This window comes from Halichoerus grypus, chromosome 14, assembly GCF_964656455.1.
Source record: "Halichoerus grypus chromosome 14, mHalGry1.hap1.1, whole genome shotgun sequence".
Taxonomy (NCBI): Eukaryota; Metazoa; Chordata; class Mammalia; order Carnivora; family Phocidae; genus Halichoerus; species Halichoerus grypus.
The window spans coordinates 17,627,571-17,646,951 of record NC_135725.1 but is presented as its reverse complement, the minus strand read 5'-3'; the positions used below and the strand labels follow the sequence as shown (position 1 = coordinate 17,646,951).

Sequence of the window (19,381 nt, the reverse complement as noted above, 5' to 3'; positions counted from 1 at the left end):
CTACATGGCAGTGCTGCCTAGGCTGTCAGTCTGAGAGCAGCCAGATCTCTCTGTGGCTGCCTAAAAGCAATGGAAACAACACAGCGAGGAGACCTTGAATGGCTTCAGTTGCCCATCCTAAATCCTGACCTTACAATAAGTTCCCTTAGTTCAAAGATGTCCAAACATGCAGTGGGATTTAACTGTTGATATGGTGAGGAATTAGGAGAAACGGGACCCATATTCAGAATGATGTCTGTACCTAAGAGTATGTCCTGGGGTTGCTTTAAAGCAAATCCAACATGTAGAGGCATAGATATCTAAAAGAGACACTTGGAAAATGTTACCACAGTTAGCATTGACAATTCTTAGGACTGTTCTTTGGTGTCTGTCTCCCTTCCTCCCTCCATCTCTCTCTCCCTTTTTTGTCTTCCTGAGGAAGCTATTTAGGGAGCCAAGTCCATGATATTAATTATACACTTTATCATTTCTTGAATTATTACTATGTGTTGATCACTGTGGGGGAATAGGGAGACAAACACAACCATAGTTCCTGCTCAGGATATTATAATCCTGAGGCAGAATTAGATGAAATGACTGTTGTACAAAGCAGAGGGAATGTCCATCCTAGGGATTTATTTCCTGCTGAAGCAGCCTCATCCTACTGGTCTGGAGAGAGCCTGCTTCCAATGCACTTTGCAGAGCAGTGATGGGGCTATTCATTCAAACACTCGGTCAGCCGGCAAATATTAAGTGCACCAATCAGAGGAGTGTCGACTAAAAATGCAACAGGCTTCCAACTCTCTATACTAGAAATTCCCAGTGTATTGGCAGATTCTCATACCATTCAGGTACTTATTTCCCCATTCATTCACCTTCCAAACATTTATTGAGTGCCTACTATTTTCCTTGTGCTGTGATAGGTAATGGAGATACAAAGATGAGTATGTCAATGGGCTTACCGAAATATAGCTCCTCTATAGAGAGATAGAGATTTGTAAATTAATGTTTTAAAATGTCACAGGTGCTCATGGGAGTTTATACAGAGCCCAGAGGAACATAAAGAGGAGAAGGTTCATTCTGGGAAGTGGTCAAAACGCCTTCAGAGAACAGTTCATCCTTGAACTGATTCTAGAAATACGAGCAGATATTTGATCAGCAGATGGAGATGATGGGTGTGCAGAAGGGGATGCAACTGCGGGCATCAAAGGCACCATCATTTTTATTGATGAGGAAGCCCCTCTTGTCCAGGTAACTTTCTTGCAGGGGGTACAGGACATCATGGGGAGAAGATGCTACACAGGTGGGCTGTAGCCAGACCACGGAGGGGTTTTGTGTCATGGGAAGGAGTTTGGTTCCTTTTTCTGCAGGCCCAAGGGGGTGTCTTTAAGATAGTAAACACCTCCTCTCTCCATCCTGCCACCCATGAGCTCTCAACCACAGGAGATACTGAGAGGCCACTTACCTTGTGATGGGGCATTCAGTGCAGTCTTCCTGAGTTGGCCCCCAGCACTTGGCACACGAGGCTTCACAGACCTGGCAGTGACCATGTTCATCAATGTATTCTCCTAGGGAACAAAATCCGGTTGTTTACCTCATTTCTACATGGCAGTGCTGCCTAGGCTGTCAGTCTGAGAGCAGCCAGATCTCTCTGTGGCTGCCTAAAAGCAATGGAAACAACACAGCGAGGAGACCTTGAATGGCTTCAGTTGCCCATCCTAAATCCTGACCTTACAATAACAACTGCTCCTCTCCCAAGGGCCTCGGAAGTTGGAACCTCAAAACATTATGAGGCAATGACATAATGTTGGACGTAGTCAACATGTGTTACAGATTTTATAAGTAGACAGAGGCCAACGGGGGCTTCTCACAGGACCCCTATACTGATCTCCTTCTGACTTTCCTGTTAAAGGCTGAGGGTTCTGGACCCCAGAGACCCCACTTATAGCCTTGGTTCAAGTCAAGCAACAAGCAGCACCCACCCACCATTCTGGGGGTATTGTGGTTACTGGTTAAGAAGGGGAGTCGAAGCTTGGCTAACATTTGACAGATGTGAGCTGCATCTCACCCTGAAAGAGTAACAATGAAGAGATAGCCAGAGAATCCTTCATTTAATTGGAAAGTTTATCTTTCCCAAGGAAAAACACATAGGAGGCCTTTCCACAGAAGTAAGTCCAGCCTTACAAACTCCTTATGACCATTTAAGAAATTACTCTCATAGTAAAGATGGTGGAGACAGGCCAACCTCTTTGAAGGTGATAATCCAGTGATAAACCAATGATGGGTCTCTACTCATTGACTTCAACTCTCTACTCACACTACACATGTCCTCTCCTCCCATTGTCCTAAAAGAAATCGACAGATTTCTTCAGTCTGATCCAAAGAACCACTTGGTATTGTTTGGAAACTGATCATGCTCAGAAAATATAGTTTCAGATTTCAGCAGAATCACCCCACCCCCTGTAAGTATGTCTGAACATAGTCATTCTGAGCTCCAGCCAGAATAGTGAGGTAGCAGTTACTCATGCATGGTTTAACCAAGACATCTTACTGAAATTCTGAGATTTGCTGCCTGATTTATTGTAGTTGCTTTGAAGTCCTGGAAACACAGACTTGACTGGTGAGAAATGGAGGGAAGTCCACTCCTCTACATTGTCCCATAGCTTTACTGAACTAGCACAGTTGGGTGAGGTAAACCTTATATACATAAATCTTTCCCTTGCACTAAACCAAAAAAATGAAAATGAAGAGGTAGGTAGAGTTTGTCTTTTGATGTAGAGTTAGTCTATTAGTTTTGTTAACTAAAGGGAAAAGGACATATCCAGAGCAATGCAATTATCTAGTATTGGCACACCCTTCACATCCTAGACTCTGCTCTTCTTCATCTTCCAGTTGTTGCCAAGGAATCTGATATACAACTTTTAGAATGGAACCATGGTTCTTAGCTCGGAGTGACTCCCAGGAGCCCGAGGCCCAAAACAGTGCGTCCCCAATGGGGACAAAGAATGTAAACATGCAATTCGTTCACTGCACAAGGTGACTGCCCCAGTGGTCAAGTGGAGGCAGAAATCCAGCCCGGGTTCATCTCACCGAGCCATGCACTCTGGTGTTGGCTGCCTCTGCCTCTGTAGGGGACGCCTTTTACTAATTCACACAAAGGTATTAGAATGGACTAGTTGCATTCTTGGTCATCAGAAAAAAAGCTTGGTTTCCAAGGCAAAAAAAGGCTGGGACTTCTGTCTAGTAGGAGTGGGTGATTTCAAGTTGAGACTGTCTGACTCAATATAGGTATCATATTTATGCGGCCTTTTATTTATTCAGGTTCCCCATTCCACTTCTTAATTACTGCCCTTGCTGTAATCTCTTCCCCTTCTGGCACAGTGTGACCTTTGCCACAACCAACTGAGCAGTAATTATCAGTCCAGACACTAGCAAGAAAACGAGCAGAGGATCTAGAACAGACCTGGTAGGAAGAAGTAGGTCTTGCCTACATTGCCAATGCTAATAGTTTGTGTTTATGGAGTTGGATGGTAGCTATGTATCTTTCAAAAGGTGTGGACTGAGTGGAACAGGAATGAGAGCGGGGTTTCACGGAGGCTTCTAAACCCAAAGAAAGTGTATTCTAAAGAAATGTAGGATCACAGATTCTTCATTCATTCATTTATTCATTCATTCTGTTGATATTCTTTGAACACCTCGATGCTAGGTAACTGATGGACTAGATATACTAGTCGAATATACTAATCAAATATATACTAATTGAAAAGAACCTGCTCTTGGGTTCTCAAAGATTTTTGAGAAGAATGATTTGTAAAGAGATAGTAATAATTCAAATGCTAGCCAGGAGACTTTGACTTCCTCAGACAGTCTAGATTAGAACAGAAGAGCAAGGGCATACACTGGACTCCCTGCTAGACCTGGAGGCAAAGATGGTTACTTTGCCTTGGCATTCATGCCTATAGGAACTGACACTGTGGTTTCGTTCTCCTAACTCCTGATATCCATCCACCTTAATCTCCATGGCGTCTTAGATCCACTGCTAGGATAGCATTTTAAGCTAAATGCACCCTGCTCTGCTAAATCGAATGCTGTTTAGATGGTTCTGGGAATTTTTCCATATCTATGCCCAAAGTGTCCTTTGTAATTACAGAGGATGCGTGGCTAGGTCAAGCAAGTGTTATTCAAATAGTATTATGAAAATTTAGAATTCTCTAGATCTCTTGTTTGCCTCCTTATTGGCTTCCATAAGCCAGTAGGTGGCACTGATACCTTGGCTTTGTATTTGATCTGCTCAACTGGAATGCCCTCTATTGGCACTCAGAAAGTGCCACCTTAGATATAATCATCCCTTGAAATTGCCCCATCTCTGAGATTTCAAATAACCCCTCCAAAACACCCTTCTAATGACCCACTATGACTCTAGCTCACCCTGCTTGATCACCCTTTCATTCATCTGTCCAGTTGCCTCTTGCATTTCTTATGGGGGCTAGGCCAAAACTTCCCAAGACCCAAGTCCCACTCATTCTTTCTCAGAAGGTGACCTCACTACCTCATTTGCTGATAAGATACTGAGTTTCTCCAGCATCCTTTTTCTCGATGCCAAAATCCCTATCTTTTCTGTGATTGTTCACTTGTCTCCTCTCTCTGTGGAAGGTACATTGCTCCTGGCCATTGTTGGCTGTCCATCTAATGCTCTGGATCTTTCTTCAGGATGGTTCTCCACCAGTCTCTTTGTCTTCAATTGTTTCTTCACATCTCTCATCATCCTCTGATCTACAAAAGTTCTCCCTAACCTAAGACCTGCCCAAGCACTTTTCTTCCCTGATAACTGACTCTGAAAACATGTTTTTCCCTCCTAGCATTTAGACACAAAATGAAGAAAACCCTCATAACCTTGAAGCTTATGTAAGTGAGTCAGCGTAGGACAGCTAAGCTGTGTACCTCTCTCAAGCCTGCATGCCTCTTAACTTTAGAGCAAGGCTTGGCTTTGGAACAGATGAGAATAGAGGGACCTGCCCTGATTTTCATAGTTATGTAGATGTCCAATTAGTTATATAAACAACTATATAAACAACTGTCCCCAACCCCAGCCCTTGCAGGCCCAAGTTTTCCACTGCACATTTGAAACCAAAAAAAGGCAGATTCCAAAGACATAGTGAAGTTGCTTTTTTTTTTTTGTTTGCTGGAGCAGCAAATTCTTGTCATCTGTCTTCATTGCACAATGAAACTAAATGTTTATGACAAGCGTGATATACAAAATTCTTGGAAAAAATCACTTTTAGCACAGACTTCAGGGGCCAATATTTTGTTCTCCACTTCATCCTACAAGCTCTTCCTTCTGGTGTCTTCATCTATTATTCAGTCCAAATTATCTTTCTACTGTGATCAAAAAAATTTCATTCCCCTTTTAGTTCCTTTCTCATCTCATCCCATAATAGTTCAAAGGACATGCAGGAAGTGATGTCTCATGGGGAGAGAGGTGATGTCTCAAAAGCTGAAGATACAGCTTAAAAATTAATGCTTGTCCATTGAAAAATTTACAAGTCACTTGCTGTGTTCATTTCACCTCTTGATAACATTGCACAATGTGTTCGTGTTTGCAGATCTAAGTTAAAAGTAAGCTTTATGAGATCATCCGGAATATGTACACATTTATTACATCATCCACAGCTACGAAACATGATTGAGACTCACATAATAATAATTTTTAGACAGATATGACCAGGAGAACTTCCATTTCTCCTGCAGAAATGTTAGGCTTTCTTTTGTACTTTGTAATATCCTTTATGGATTAGAGCCAAATTTGTTATAACATTTGAGCAATACATATATATATATAGAATATATATATATATTCTAAATAAATGAATAAACACAGAAGTAGATAATGTGAGTATAAAACAACTTTTTAGCAAGGGTGATTAGTAAGAGAAAATGGGAAGAGCATTTGATGAGAGATCAGCCATGTGGTTTTGATCTGGTTATTTCGGTGAGCCACCTTGGGATACTGCATTATCTGTAGGCTTCTATGTATGTGCTTTATCACTCAGATGCCAGGAATTACAGAATGTGACTTTCCTGAGTGACTCTACAGCCACAAGGCTAATCAAGTAACACTATTTCTTTGCAAGGATGCCAAAGCTAGTTTCCAACTTAAGATACCGCTGTGTGAAGACAGTTCTCATGAAAAGAAATCCATACATTTATTACTTTTCACTAGCTATAATAAATACTCAGTAGTATTTTCAAGTTATATACTAATGAAATAACTCAGTTTTTAAAGCCTTTTTGAGTGTGACATTTTATAGCAAGGCTCAAAATATGAGGCCATAAAGTGAGACTACAGCAGCTTTACTTATAAGTCTACACAATTATTCAGCCTTAAAAAGGGAGCAAATTCTGACACGTGCTACAACATGGATGAACCTTGAAAATGTTAAGTGAAATAAACCAGTCACAAAAGAACAAATGTATGATTCCACTTATATAAGGTGCGTGGAGGAGTCAGATTTAGAGGGATAGAGAGTAGAATGGAGGTTGGTAGGGGCTTAATGGGCACACTGTTTCAACTGGGGAAGATGGAAATGTTCTGGAGACAGAGGAATGGTGGTATTGGTTGCATTATGATGTGAATGCAATTAATGGCACAGAACTGTACATTAATAATGGTTAAAACAGTAAATTTTATCTCATATATATCCCCCCACCCCACACACACATGTAAGTCTACACACTGAGTTTGTTCCTTACCAGGTCAATACTTAATTTTAACCAAAAAACTCAGGATTGTCTATGCTTTGGGGATGAGTCCAAAGAGCACCAACCACCTTGGGGAGCCAGTTTGTTGAACTGAATCTTGGGAGACGTCCTGTGATAATAGAGATCAATGGATAAATGGATAAAGCTCATGAAAATGGAGACATCTGGTTGATGGATCACTGTTGTTTCTTTTTTTATTATTTGTTGTTTTTTGTTTTCCGTTGGGAACTACAAATGCAGAATAAACATCAAGCAGCTAGAAGGAGAGATCTGTTTCCACAGCCTGGAGGTGTCTGGGGGCCACTGCTTTTCTATTTTGTCTTCTCAACAGTGACTTCCACTTTCCTTCCCCCACAGGCTTTTCTGATTGACAGGACTTATCCTTCCTGGTCCCATTGCTTTTTTATTCTCAGGTGCTGGCATTCATCCGTGTAGTTTTGCAGATGCTCTAAATACCACTCTGGTACCCCCGTGGGTTGGCACCCCTGCAAAAAGGATGGCTCATAAATTGTGGATCCAACACACTTGCAAATGTTTGGTTTCCGCCAGCCTGCACGTTGTCCGAAGAGCAAGGAATTAAGAGCTGATCCTTTTCATTTCCACCATTGTTTGGGTCCTGACCACAGTTGCTGCTAAAAAAATGTATCCAAAGTGAAGTCTTGGCCAACACACCTGAATATAGTGGTGATGTAGCAATCACCCAGGCTCCCATTCATTGACACCTACCATATTACAAGTGCCATTCTATGTAATGTTTAATCCAGATAACAGCCCTTTTATAAATGAGAAACTGAGGCTCAGAGAGATGAGAAATCTTGCATAAATTAATGCAGGGAGGTAAGTAACAGAGTTGGGCTGTGACCCAGGTGTGTCTGAGCCTGAGCTCATGCTCTTTCGGGAGTGTTTTTCCCTGGTATGGATTCATTTCCCTTTTTGGTGTTCCAAGTAGCTTTGCTATTTATTAAAAGAAAGAACTTGAGCACAAGCCTCATCTAAACCACTTGGTGAGGTAAGGGTATCAAAAAGGAGTTCACTGTGAAAACAAATGAACTTGGAGCAGGCATATTGCACAAAGCAGGTTTACTCAATGATTGAATGTACCCTCCAAATTTATTTTCTCTGATAAAATGGCCACTATTTATTAAAAGGCAATTCTATGTATCAGATTGAGATTTTTATAAGCAGTTTGTTCTGTCCACTAGGTTAGAAGCTCCTAAGAGGAAACCAAAAATGGTTTTTTTGAATGGATAAAATAATTGGCTGGGGCTCTGCACAGGGGTTTTCTATACTGTTTAGCTGCTGTCCAAAACCAAAATAAACTGGCTCCTCAGAAATAGTTTATAACTAGAATTATAGCAACCTCTCTCTGTTCCTCCAATTTATATGAAAATCTAGTATAGATGGATTGGTTCCTGTATATTTTTCCTCAATTAAGAGAATTTTGCATTGCCTCTATGTTTGTGAAAAGTCCTTCCAAGTCCTAGCTTAAGGATGCCAAAATTAAAAAAACACTGAACAGTTGGTTGCAAAACCAGACACAAGAGGGGACAAAAGGCATGAGTGTGATTATTAACTGCAATTAAACAAAATAAATAAAGCCTATTATCCAATCTGTGGAATCATGAATACTTTCCCATGAGCACGGTATGGTAGATGGAAATCCATTTATTGCCCATCTGAGGTGTGTAAAATGTCTTGCCAGTCTCCTTTTTGGTGGGCTGTCTTTGTTATTCCTGCAAGTGAGCCTAGAATATTTACAGGTTCTCTAGTGCACTCAATCCCCCTACTCCACGGGTATGATGTTATCCCCCAGTGCTCCCGCCATTTATGGCTGCAGTGGGATTGCTCTCATGGGGGAAACTGTACAGTATCTGATGCATTCATAGTGAGGATTTGGGGTTCGATACACAGTGACAGAAGTAGGTGACCATCATTTGAAAGAACAACTCATTTACCTTTGGAAAACATCGCTGATTACCTGAGGCGGGTCACCCTCGGGTGAGAGGAACTGAAGCACGCTAACTGAGAAAGTGAATGACTTGGAAGATCAGGCTGTGGACAGAGCTCCTGTGTGCACCCCAGTGAGCACCGTGCTATGGAGCCCAAAGGGCTGTCTCACATCCTCCACTCTGGAGGTGATGAAGGGTGGCAGGTGAACCTATCAGGACCGTTGAGCATTCCAGATGCTCTCCAACTAAACAAGGGTCCTGACATGCAGATGAAATCAGTTAAAGCTCAAACGCCTTCCTGAGGAGCTTAAAACCATCAAAATATTCCCTCGGGTGGAGGGAATCCTGAAACACAGGCATAAGGATGAGACTTGTTATCACCCACTTTCGCTTCTAGGGTGACCAAAAGAACCTCCCTAGCCCTCATTTATTATTTGCTCTTAAACCCTTCAAAGTACCCGCTGCAGTCCCTCGGCCCCCCTGCCAGTGCCCCAGGGGAGGGAACATCCTCAAATTACTCTTCTTCTCTACCACTGTAGCCGCATGCTGCAGAAAGTGCTGGCTTCATCTTTCCTCTCCCACACTCCCTTAGTCTTTCCTCAAGCCCAGTCTGCAGGTCTAAAACATTGCAGCCTAATCGCTAATTAAGAGAAAAGAGAAGCTCCTGGAAAGAGAAGGAATTTGCATTCCAAGACCTAGGGCTCCATCTGCCCTGTAGCTGGTAATTGACTGTAGCTGGTAATTGACATTCAGTGTTTTATCGGCTCATCATTAAGGCTGCCCAGTCACAGGCAGCGGAATTTGCCTTCTAGGAGCTCTGTTGGTTTGCCTAGTGACAGGTCTGAATAAAGCACAGTGCCCAGAACACCTCAGTCCCTTAGTGACTGCGTAAGCATTTGATTATTCGGGACGCCATATGTTTAATTGGGAGTAACCAAGTTGTGCTTTTTAAAAAGCCCAAATGTGGACATTAAAAAAAAAGGGAACAAAGGTTTCATGTGCCTACTGGGTACCAGCATATTAGGAAACACTGGGCTGGGAAAATACACCAATTTTGGAGTTATCCCCACCCGGGTTTGATTTGGGCTTCTTCCTCCAGCTGTCTGACATTAATCAAGTCACAGATTTCCCTGACATTCTTCTTTCGAGTATTATGGACCGTCTCTCATAATGTGGTGAGGATCCAATGAGAAAACGGACCTAAGCACCTAGCACAGTGGATTTCAGAATATTAGTGACTAATTATCAGGTACTTTAAGTATGTTATCTCATTACGCGGGGGGGGGGGGGGGGCAGGGCTGTCAGCATCATTTGACCAAATGAGGAATTTAAGCGTCAAAATGTTATCTCTCGGAACATCCTTCAAACCCTGGTCTGACTGGATCCCAAACTGTGCCTTACCTAACCCCCCAAAGGGACTGGAAAACTGTATTGGCTGCATATGGTGATAGCAAAAGGGCAACCACAGTTACTGACCCTGTGGATCAAGAACCATGACCTCTCAAAGCAACTCAGCTGCAAGATGCCACCCACGCAAGCTAATCTTTACAAGCAGCTCTTTGGAGACAGCCTCCCTGCATCAGAGCAAAGAGAGGCTGTGTTTCCTGTACTCCCGAGCCACGGCAGTGCCCTTTCCAGGCTGCTGAGGTACGACTTGGTCTGAAGTAGGTGAGCCTCTGTGAGCTGGGACACACAAGGCAGCTTCTTCCTGGAGGAGTTTCACTGAGTCAGGTGCAGAACTTGGGGTTCTGGGCCCCGCTGTGGAGCTGGTACTACGCTAGAACTGACTACCTGCTTCTCCTTTAGGTGAGTGGCCCAGGATGGACTATGCTTCCTCACTTGGGGGGCACTGGGACAAACCACAGTTTCCTGTCTGTCTCAGTGAGGGGGGAAGCACGTAAACAGATGAAAATGAAAACGGGCAGTGTTGTTTGGTTGTGAGTGTGTGTGTTCTGTGTGTGGGGAGGGGGTGGGTGGAGGAGCCGTGGGCAGGAGGTCCCAAATCCCCAGGTGTCAGAGAGAAAGAGTCTCAGGTGCTTCCTGTCTAGCAACCTCCTTCTACATGGTTTGCATCCTATCAGAGCTTTAGATTCTGTGCAGAGCATGAAACCTCACTGGGCCCCACCATAGACAGAGTGCTGCCCCTCCATTCCTTAAAGAGTCCTCTCATCCCCACCCCCACCCGGCCTTGCTTAGATGACTAGGAGTCATCATCTCTGCGCTCGGGAGAGAAACATGATACAGGTGAAGTGTATGTACCCGGAACCAGATGTCCCAGGTGTGAATCTTTAGGGCTGCCTAGTGCTAGTTGCATAACAACTAATCTAACCGCAGTCAATTCATCTGTAAAATGGACATAATCACAGCTGCGTCATAAAATTGTCAGAAGGGTTAAATGAGCTAATATGTGAAATGTGCTTTGAAACGCACCAGCACCCAGTTAAGTGTTCAGTGAAAGTTAGCTGTTCCTACCGCAGTGAGCACAACCAGGTCCCTTAGATAAGCAGCCCAAGAGAATGAAAAAAACCTTTAGAGACAACCAAACCTCAGCTCCCTTCTTACTGTATGGGTGGCTTTGAAAAATTTATTTAACTTTTCTTCAGCTTTATAAAGCAAGTTCAGTTGCCCCAAACTTTGTAGCTCCCTGTTTTTTACCTGCCTAAGAGCAGGTAATGTCCTTTCTTCTACTGTGATTGGTTTAGAACTGTATGGTAAATATAAAAATATCTAGAAAAGCTTTCCTTCCTCTACCACTGTTCAAGGACCACTTAGAAGAATGGATTCAAATTTTATTGACCATTTTATTAACTTTTAACAACTCAACAGGCGTGGTCCTGTGTGATTAGCACCAAAGTGCAGTCTGTTCTATTCACGAAAACGGCAACCCTCCGTCCTTTCACTCTCCACCCTAAATCCACAATTCTAGAACTATCAACTTGCTAAAAAGTTGTGGGCACCCCAAACCAATATTTAACAAAAAAGGCTGGTCTGCTATTCCTCTGCCCAATATTATCCCTCTCATTGCCTTTTGGTGACATCACTTAGGAATAACATAAAATTGTGACTTTAACTGGTCTTTACTCAGCTCTTAACACAGTGGTCAGGAATTGGTTATGAATTAATTTGCACAACCTCAACAGAAACCCAAGAGATGTTTCTTAGGCATTATTAATATCATGAGGGGGTTTGGCCCTATCAGAACATTCCAGAATGGTATGACTCAATGTGCTCTTACCTTGTACCTTAATGCCTTGCTATCTCCTTTAGATACCCAATATGCATTCCTGTACACCAACCATGCCACAGAGAGCCTGGTTCTGCAGTGAAATTAAGCCTCTGCATCCCTCCACCATTTAGACCTGAGAACTTGCCCTCTCAACCTACTCAGATGGAGAAGTCCTATAGAGAAGAGAGGAGGACCTTGCAAAAACCCCTTGCATTCCGCCAGAGACCAACAGCTCTAGGAAGTCTACAGGAGCCTTAAGAACAATTCAGCTCCTCTGGGAGAAGAGCCAAATTGGCTGGAAGGCAGACACCTCAGTATTTTAGGTAAGTTCAAAGTCTTGCCCCTTTGGCCTAACCTCTACTCTCTCTTGCCAAGTCCACCCTGAGCAGACCCTTGGCATCTCCCCAAGGGACCATAGTACCTTCCTGCTCTGGTTACTTTGCTGTCGAGGGGGTAGGGGGCTCCTCAACATTTCTAGGGAACAGGCAGTCAAGGCAGAGGTATGGGCCCCATTTTAGGGGTCCTGGACCTTTAGAGCGCAGCCCTTAGTTCAGGTCTGCAGCTGCCACGCAGCAAGGCGGGGTTCAGCGTCCCGAGCTCAGAAAGCCTGAGACTCCCTGGCAACTTGGCTCCCATGAGCCCTGCAGGCAGAACTGGTGAGTCAGGCTCTCCTCCCCTTCCCAGACTCCCCGCAGGGGCTGTCTGACCTGCTTTGACTCCTTTTTGCTTTCAAGGTTGCTCTTGATACTCATCTTAACCTGATTTTACATGGTGTGATGTGCCTGGGGCCCCAAATCTTTCCCAGAGAGGGCTGATGCCTCTCTCCCGCTGTTCAGTTTGCCAAAATGGGCAGGGACGGGCTGCAGAAGAGCTGCCTGGGGGCTTGGGGAACTTGAACGATCTTTTGCTTATGCAATTGTTCAGTGTAATTAGGTTGTAATTTTCTAAAGATGAATTTGTGAGAGGCCACGTTTTCTAAGGGATGAAAACAAGCGCTTACTATGGTAGCACGAATGATGGGTGGGTACAGCTGCCAGGAGGAAGATCTCCTTGCAGTGTTGGGAGATTAGAAGCCCAGACCTCGAGTAAGAAAGCTAGGTGCTTTCTCAGTGCTTCCACATTGAATTCTCAGAGCAGCTTATGTTGATGAGGATAGCTCTCATTTTAAGGGTGAGAAAACGGAGGTTCAGAAAATTTACGTCATCTGCCCAAGGTCACTGAATTAGTGCTAATCAGAGTAGCTAGCACTTAGTGATGCCCGTATGCTATGAATTGTCCTGAATGCTTTACACAGATGCACTCCTTAAAATAATAACCCTATGGGGAGAGAGGGGGCATTGTGGACCACTGTGGCCCTCATATTTCTGTTGTGAAAGTTGAGGCAATGAGTTACTAAATGAATGATTCTGGGGGCAGAGCTGGGACCTAAACTCACGAGGTCACACTCTACTCCTCTAACCAGGTTTTGCTGCACTCCTTTTCACCAGAAAGTGGTGGTGATGGGGTTTTATTCCAGGTCTGTCTGACTTCAGGTGTTGTGTGCACCTTCCACTATGCTGGAAATCCAAATAATTGGTGTTGGTGGTGGTGTGTGTGTATATGTGTCTGAGTGAATATGGGGATAAGTTCAAAATATGCAGTCCTAGACACCTCAATCATGCAACCCCTGACTATTGCTTGCCTACTACTTTCTGGAAGCCGTGTTAGAAGAGCTCTGTGTGTACCCTTCATGAGACAGATTCAGCTCACATAACCAGGAACACAAGCTGATGTAGAATCAAGTATTCAAAATCTAATGGCTGCATAGAGCAGCTGGTTCTAATTGCTATCTTCCCAGACGACAGGGCCATTTCTTGTTCATTTGAGGGTTCCCATGGCTTCGCTACATGAGTCAAAAATTGTTCTTAGACTTGATTTGTGTTTTGGGGGAAGAAATTCATTAAAGTTCTGTGTACTGAAACAAAATTGACTTGGGCCTGAAAAAAATGGATATGGTTAGGTGGACAAGGGGAAAGTGGAAAATATTTTAGGAGAGTGGAACAAAGGATTGGAGGCGGAAATAAGCATGATGTCTCTGACCCAGGCAAATGATTGTATTGACAAGCAGAAATGGAGTTTGAGCAAATGAAAAATGAGTTTGGATAGGGATGTAGATAGGTCATGGAACATCAGACAAAGATGTGTCAAATGGGTGTGGTTGGCCAAAGGGAGCCATTGATGATTTTAGAAGAAAGGCAGTGATGGGAACAAATTTGGCAGAAGATCACCCTGGTGAAGTGAAGCTGGATGAATTGCAAGGGACAGCTGGGAAGTCAGCTAGGAGATGGCTTCAGTAGGCCAGAGGGAGGGGATGGAGCTAGAGCAACCAAAATGGTCATGACACTTTGGTTCCCACAAACCTAGTCCCAAGGTCTCAGGGAGGGCTGGGCTTTGGAGCTCATCTGCTCTAGCTGCCTCCTTTCCCCTCCCTCCCAGGGATCAGGCTTAATTGTCTGAATGACATTCTAGTCTAGTGACTGCCCAGGGTTTGGATGAAAATGGAGAGGCATGAAGAACTCACTACCTCCCTTTCTGCTTTTGGAGAATTGTGTCAGAAATGTCTCCGTATGAAGCCAAAATTGGCCTCCTAGGGAATTTCATACATTGGTCATTTTGAAAGAAAGTAACAGCTGCTCTAAGCGAAGAGCATGATATTTATGGGAATAGTGAAACAAGTCAGAAACTGAGTCCAAGGCTCAGCCAGGATGGCTTTGAGCAAGTCAGGTAAACTCTGTGTGAGTCGTAACTTCTGCAACAGTGGGGACAATACATATACTGCTTCGTACTCTGGTCTATTTGGATAAGCAAACAAAATGGCTTGTGACAATGTTTTAGAAACTTCAAAATGCCTCATAAAGGAAAGGGACGTATGACTTTTAATGCTCCACAGAAGGGAATAGAGTATAGTTGAGTGCCAGAGAAAGCTGGATCCACATTCCAGCTCTGCCACTTTCCAGCGCTGTGATTTGGGGCTCCTTCCCCAACCCTTGCTTCCATAGCTGCAAAATGGCACAAATACGGTCCTACCTCAGGAAGTTATTGTGACAACCAAATGAGGCATTTACAAGCACTTAGCGGGTCTGCCTAACCTATAATAAATGATGAATAAATACTATTACTATTATTGATACATGATGACTGCATATAGGAGATGAGTGAAAAAAGAGGAGTCCAGTCCATGGCCGTGAACTTGAGTGAGTAAAGAGACAATGGTCATACTGATGGTCTGAGAATGGGAGGGAAGCTGACTGTGATGATCTGGCAGATGTTTTGAAACTGCAACTCCTGGCATAGCTCTTATGTTTATACACATGCCACAGGCACTCTTTTGACAGTGGTTGTTTTTTGGGCCTGCTCCATATCGAGCGGCTGGGCTCCCTCTCTGACACCCACATAACAAGAGTTGATGGACTCAAACATAGTGCAGGCGTTCACAGCCCATTCCGCCTGCAGCCATGCCATAAACAATGAGGAGCTCATTGCATTGTTACCAGATAGGGTGTCCTGTTTAGATGCCAAGATGGTGAAAGAAGTGTCATCAGCTATGCATTCCTATGGAGGGGCCATCCCATTCTTGGCCAGGACGACTGTTTTGCAGAAAAGTCATGAATCTGTAGACACTCTGACATAAATCCCATGCAGAGGTAAATTGTCACAAAGGGCTCTTATCACAGTGGTTTCAGCTGCTTACTTGGATTTTGTGATCATTCTAAAAGCTGTTTTTTTCAGTCAGTAACCAAGTCTTCAGTAAAAGATGAAGTAGTATGATCAGGTTAAAGGTGCATGTTAGTGGAGACCGTGCTACTGGGTTCAGGGAGGAAGGACCTTTGAGCAATCAGGCTAAGTGCCTAGTGAGGTAAGGGCTTGAGTTTGATAATTTTTTGTGTTCAGGAGAGAGTGAGCTGTGGAAAGTCGATCTTTCCAGAAAGTTTCTTCAGTTGATGATCAGACAGGCGGATTTGCACCTAGGAGTTCCCCTTTCCCAAATGAAGAAGCCAACCATTGTGTTTACACAACTTGCTCCAAATCACACAATTTGTCTTATTCCTTCTTTCTATCCAACTATGCTGGGAGGGGGGGAACCATCATTGTGGGAATATGTAAAGAGAAATAAAGGCAATGCCATAACCAGAGACCTTTGATGATGATGCCATTTCTAACTTGGCAATGGACTTGATACTAGAAGGATGTTGTAGTAATATTCAATGAACTCATCTCCCATGGTAAATGTCTAGTTCTTTATTCTGAAATTTCTTCTGCTTCCATGTCTTCAAATATTTTCCATAAAGTGGAAATTCCTAATAAGCTCTTCACAGTCTAGATCGGTCTCCTGAGTTCAATAATCCTGTATCCATGGCTCACCAGCCTCTATACATGTATACTTTGCAGGTATCTCTAACTCAACCTGTTCCACAAGATGAAGCATCTTAATCCAGTACCCATATCCTTCCTATACTCCCCATCTCAGGGAGCGCTTCCAACCATCCACTCAGGAAAGCCAGTGTAGGGAACTCTTCCTCAGCTCCATCTTTCCCTACATCAAATCTCACAATTTCTGTCAACTCTATCTTCTGGACATCTGAGTTCTGTCATCTCTTCCCTGTCTCCAGCACCACCACATGAATCCTATTTCAAGTGGGAGATTATCTTCCATGTTGGTCTCTTGGACTCGTTATCTGCTTTACACATCCTACCCCCATTCTGTCCATTCTGGTTTTTTTTCTCCAGTTCAAACTTTGTACTACTCTCCCACCTAAGATCTTCCAGTGCTGCTCCCTCAGTACAGAATAAAGCACCAAAGAATGACTTACAAGTGTCTTCAAACTTTGGCTGTTGCTTCAATTTCTAGCCTATGCCCTGCTGCTCTCAATTTTTTAAAAAATTTTATTTATTTGAGAGAGAGTATGAATGTGAGAGTGAGAGCAAGAGCAGGGGAGAGGGAGCAGACTCCCTGATGAGCAGGGAGCCCAATGCAGGGCTTGATCCAAGGACCCCAGGATCATGACCTGAGCTGAAGGCAGATGCCCAACCAACTGAGCCACCCAGGCACCCTGCTGCTCTCCTTGTAAGCTTGCAGCAGACTCTTTTGGTGCAAGTATCCTTTGGCTCTACCATGTCAGTGTGCAGAAACCAGCTTCCAGGGGAGAGCACCTGCTTGTAAGAGCATGAGACCTTCTCCGGTGCCTCAGAAGGCTGCTCTGATGAATACCCATGGCAGGCCAGAAGAACCAGGTTGCTGACACCTAGAAGTTTTCTTCAGCCAGTGATGGGGATTTGGTGATTGGAGTCCACAGCTCCATTGCCCCTCCAGCGAGATAACAGAGGCCTGTGTTCTGTATCATTTTCCAGAGTTTCCCCTCAGAACTGAGTTCTCATCACCTCCGTGGTAGTTGGCTTGACAACACAACTTTGGTTGGCTATCTTTCTTTTCTGATCTCACTTTCTCACTCTACCCGTCATTTTCTTTCACCTCCCAAACGAACCTCTGTACTTGAATCTTTGTCTCAAGTCTGGCTGGGGAGAACGGGGGACAACTGAGACACAGTGTTAGTCTCCGGCATTCCCATGGGACTTCCAGTTCTCCATGCCCATCGTGTACTTTCCCACTTAGAATATCCATTTGGTTTGTATCTACTCCCTTCTCTGTTCTCCCAGAAAACTTCTACTCCTTTGCAACTCAAAGCTGCCTCCACTATGAGCTTACTCTGAATCTTTTGTATCACACTATTACGCAGCTGAATTGATTTTTTTTCTGTGCTCTATAGTGCTTTGTACATTTTTTTTTTTAAGATTTTACTTATTTGACAGAGACACAGTAAGAGAGGGAACACAAGCAGGAGGAATGGGAGAAGCAGGCTTCCCGCAGAGCAGGGAGCCCGATGCGGGGCTCGATCCCAGGACTCCAGGATCACGACCGGAGCCGAAGGCAGATGCTTAATGACTGAGCCACCCAGGCGTCCCATACATATTTTTAATTTATTCTACATATCAACTGGTATTTCTGGCCACATGGGTCTCCTCCATGGAGCTAGGTGTTCTGTGAGATCAGGAATAATTTCCCACGATCTGGATCACTAGTTGCCATGTGAAAAAGTGATCAGAACAATTTGGTGAATTAATCGATGGACACATTTGGAGTTAGGAATGCAAAAGAATCACCTGGTAGTTCATAGCTCCATGGAAATATATTCATTAAGTTCAATGTAATTATGTATTTATTTTTAAAAGCTTTATTTTAGAGTGTGAGTGGGAGGAGGGGCAGAGGGAGAGGGAATCTCCAAGCAGACTCCCTGCCGAGCATGGAGACTGGCGCGGAGCTGGGTCCCAGGACCCTGAGATCATGACCTGAGCTGAAATCAGGAGTCAGCTGCCCAACCCACTGAGCCACCCAGGTGCCCTAACTTCAACATGATTATTGAGCATCTACTACACACTAGGCCCTGTTCTAGGTATTTGAGATATGATACTGGGCAAAACACAGGTCTCCTTTCTGGTGTAGCTGACATTACAACACAGGAAGTAGTAAATGATAAATACAATAAACTAGTACATTTTGTATAGTTAGTGTGGTTAGAATCTAATATAAGCCATGGGGAAAAAAGAGGGCAAGCAAATCAAAGTGCTGGCAACGAGTGACAATGTGAATGCAGGTTGTAAGTAGTCGAGTCTAATAGGATCCAGAAACCACAGCAGTAGAACACCCAGAAGAGAGTGTGTGATTCGGCTGGAGTCATTCTGAAGGTTTGTTGACAAGGTTAATTACCAACATGCAGTACAGTGATTTTGCTTCTGGTAGGATAGACATTTGTGCTTCAGAGTACACAAGCCCTATTCTATCTAGGCTTGTAATATCCTTAGTTAAAAATGACTGCTTTCCTAGACATGTGCTCCCCAGGCAGATTGCCTGCTGTGAATCCAATTTTTAATGCAAAATGTCTTTCCAGCCCAGAAGTGCACTGCCAATTTATTAAAGTTTGTGGAGAAAAGGATACCGGTAAGACAAAAGCATATTAGAAAGGGGTGCTGTGTTTGAGGAGATAAAGTGCAGGGGTGAAGCAGACTGGGGATTCTGCAGAGGGGGAAAGCAGACATTCTCCACTAAATTCACACCTCCCTTATTCTCAGTCAGCAAAACCATTCAGATTGAAAGAAAAAATACTACCTGGGCGATCACAGTGATTGTGCTGTACCTAATGTACTAATAATACAGTGAATTTATCTTTTGAACGCTCTCAAAAAGAATCGCAGATTGGGGGTTAAATGGGATCCCTGGGTATAAGAATAATTTTAGGAATTAATGATTTAAATAGGAGACTGACAGAGATTCTAGGGGAGATAATGGCTCACCGTAACAAGAGGCTCTAAAAATAAAATTCTGAACATCTATCCACAAAGGGTCTCAGGAAGGAAGGAAAGGCAAGAGATGCTT

General features: G+C 43.7%; 1 protein-coding gene across 2 annotated transcripts in view; it reads right to left on the bottom strand.

Annotated features, from left to right (window-relative positions):
* PCSK5 (proprotein convertase subtilisin/kexin type 5) overlaps nt 1-19,381 on the bottom strand; it is a 456,302-nt gene that overhangs the window by 113,018 nt on the left and 323,903 nt on the right. For both annotated transcript variants that reach the window (XM_078062229.1, XM_036103195.2), the window contains exon 21: nt 1,445-1,547. In XM_078062229.1, the coding sequence (XP_077918355.1) occupies nt 1,445-1,547 (103 nt within the window). The remainder of the gene's footprint in view (nt 1-1,444; nt 1,548-19,381) is intronic.